At 58.6% G+C, this 746-nt stretch overlaps 1 protein-coding gene across 1 annotated transcript in view; it reads right to left on the bottom strand.

The window, feature by feature from the left end:
- Positions 1-179: 179 nt before the first annotated feature.
- The window catches only part of MONBRDRAFT_4784 (uncharacterized protein), a gene marked incomplete at both ends in the record, with an annotated part of 24,510 nt that continues 23,943 nt past the window's right edge, over positions 180-746 (bottom strand). The window contains one exon of the mRNA XM_001742031.1: positions 180-395. Within this exon, the coding sequence (XP_001742083.1) occupies positions 180-395 (216 nt within the window). The remainder of the gene's footprint in view (positions 396-746) is intronic.

Genomic DNA, 746 nt, shown 5'->3' with positions numbered 1-746 from the left:
AGCCCTTGCTGCATATGGCCACCCTCGATCTAGAGGGCTGCACCGCCGCTGGTATCCAGGATATTTATGGCAACATTTCTTCCGACCTGGACTACCTCATCTACGTCAACGACATCATGGTTGACTGGATCTTACCGTGCTTGAGAGGTGACCTTGCCTCTCGTTTTCAGCGCGAAAAATCACGCCAACGCATCGTCTTGGGCGCCTGGTTCAAACAGATGGGCGCCCTCTTCCTCCAGACCACTCGTCACGACATTACCCAAGCCTCTCAGGCTCTTCGCGACCAACGCATCCGCACGGCCGACGACTTTCCTGTCTACCGCTCCTCCATCACTGCTGCCGTCGACACCCTTCGCATTGAGGGCGCCTACTCGGCAACCCTCGTCATCGCCCAACTGGTTGATGGCCTGCCTTCGAAACTTTTTTTTTCTGACATCTTGGCGTGAACCACGTTGTCAGACAAAATCTGCAACCCCGCTCCTTGCGGCCCGCGTTTTGGCGGCGCCCTCGCTCCCACCGTGTCCGCTCGCTTGCTCGCTTGCTTGCCCCGCGGACATGGCCACTGAGTCCGGCGGCGAGGATTCTTGGACCCAGGTCCGCGGTGCTAAACGCCCGAGTGCCGAGTCACCTCCAAGCAACACCACCACCTCGCCTTCCCAAACTCATCGTTCTGCGAAACACACGAAACATGGCAGCGCTCGCCACGACCGTAACCATGTTTCCCTGACCCTATGACCACCCCGTTC

Source organism: Monosiga brevicollis, genomic scaffold (assembly GCF_000002865.3).
Source record: "Monosiga brevicollis MX1 MONBRscaffold_2 genomic scaffold, whole genome shotgun sequence".
NCBI classification, from domain to species: Eukaryota; class Choanoflagellata; order Craspedida; family Salpingoecidae; genus Monosiga; species Monosiga brevicollis.
The sequence above is the reverse complement of the archived record's forward strand: the minus strand, read 5'-3'. Positions and strand labels throughout refer to the sequence as shown.